Below are 1,412 nucleotides of genomic sequence, written 5' to 3'. Positions count from 1 at the left end.
TTTTTTTTGCTTCATGAATCGCGTAATATGTAGATGAAGGAGAAAAGGAGGTAGCAAACATGTGACACAATATTCTATACTGCGTTAAGTTTTTTTTAATTAAAAAAAAGTTTATCAAACCTCATTTCTCGGGCAAGTGAAAAAAAAGTTTTGAGATCTGCATTTTAATCCAGTCTTTTACTGTTAAAGAAGGTTACACGTACGTAGTACTTAAAAGTATGATTTCATTTATCATTAATAGTAGTGATGTCGAGTAAATATAAAGAACTTAATAAATTTGTAACACAACTTTTGCATCCAACGTTTCTTTTTTAATTTATCAGTGGGTGGCAATGCGCACCGGGAACCGGAGTTCCACAGAAAACTCCGGTGATCGGCGAGAACAATGTCCACCGTTTCATCACTCGCTCAAAAGTTAACCGGGTTAAAATGAAAGAAAAGTAAATCTTGAAATGATTAAATTGAATTCAATTTTCTATTTAAAAATCTTCGAAGGATAAGTCAGCTGTGTTAGTTTCGTCCTCCTCTATTGCATCTCGGGATGCTTCAATTCTCCTCCTCTTCCTCCTCCTCTTCTTGCTCGTCTTCATCCTCACCAGTGAGCTCGGGTTTCTCTTCTGTCTTTTTCGGTCTGCCACGGCCACGTGACGAAGTAGTTGTGCCTTTTGGTGGTCCTTGCTGTAAGTTCAACAATATTCCCGTTTTTTTTTTTTTCAAAATAAATTATTAACCATTAAGATTAAGTAGAGCGATACAACAGTTTACAGCTCGATTAAGATTTTTCTTCTAAATTCATGAAAATGTATACACAATTTTTACAGACGTTTCAAGCGCCCCGTACCTTCTTCTTGTGGGATCCCTTGGGTCTACCCCTTCCTTTTTTAACAGGTCCAGGTGGTGCGTCATCCTCATTGTCAGACTTGGCGGCGCGTACCGCGTTATTCTTTTCCGCGGCGGGTCTACCCCTCTTTTTGGGCTCCTTAACAGCGTTCTTGTCCGCCTTAGCCGGCCTGCCCCTCTTCTTTTTTTGCTCCTCCACCACGGGCGAATTATCGTCTGACATATTTATTGTCCTGTTTCACTGTAAAAGTCAAATCGATATCGATTATCTCTCTGAATCCGTTTCCTGGTCTCTTTTTCAGATCGTGTCGTCCCCAACAAGATGAGCCACGAACAGCGCTAACTAATACAATACAAAGAGTTCCGAGTCATCTGTGTATACACGCGTGTATGTTGTGCGGCTAGCGCGAAAATAAATACGTTACCCGATGGTTTTTCCATCGAGTCCTTGAACATGTCCTTAACTCTCGCGGATATTTCTTTAATACGCAAAATCTCATGCCGTAAAAAAAATCTTGTGCCGTATGTCGGTAATAAAGAAAATAAATAAATAAAAATATAATAAAATAAGT

The 1,412-nt window shown here is 39.2% G+C and overlaps 1 protein-coding gene across 1 annotated transcript; it reads right to left on the bottom strand.

The window, feature by feature from the left end:
* Positions 1-1,358, bottom strand: LOC112459532 (high mobility group protein HMGI-C-like). The gene is made up of 2 exons (XM_025023704.1): positions 842-1,358; positions 1-678 (listed from the first exon to the last, which is right to left on the bottom strand). Exons 1-2 carry the CDS (start codon positions 1,061-1,063, stop codon positions 547-549), a joined length of 354 nt encoding a protein of 117 aa, XP_024879472.1. The 5' UTR covers positions 1,064-1,358; the 3' UTR covers positions 1-546.
* Between the last annotated feature and the right edge of the window lie 54 nt (positions 1,359-1,412).

The sequence above is a fragment of the Temnothorax curvispinosus genome, unplaced genomic scaffold (genome assembly GCF_003070985.1).
Source record: "Temnothorax curvispinosus isolate PA1 unplaced genomic scaffold, ASM307098v1 QBEX01009890.1, whole genome shotgun sequence".
NCBI classification, from domain to species: domain Eukaryota; kingdom Metazoa; phylum Arthropoda; class Insecta; order Hymenoptera; family Formicidae; genus Temnothorax; species Temnothorax curvispinosus.
The sequence above is the reverse complement of the archived record's forward strand: the minus strand, read 5'-3'. Positions and strand labels throughout refer to the sequence as shown.

Excerpts from the sequence above, each read along its gene's own strand:
- LOC112459532 (XM_025023704.1), bottom strand. The coding sequence starts at position 1,063 with ATGTCAGACGATAATTCGCCCGTGGTGGAGGAGCAAAAAAAGAAGAGG. Across the intron at positions 679-841 it reads AGGGATCCCACAAGAAGAAG|CAAGGACCACCAAAAGGCAC; the intron begins GTACGGGGCGCT and ends TTGAACTTACAG.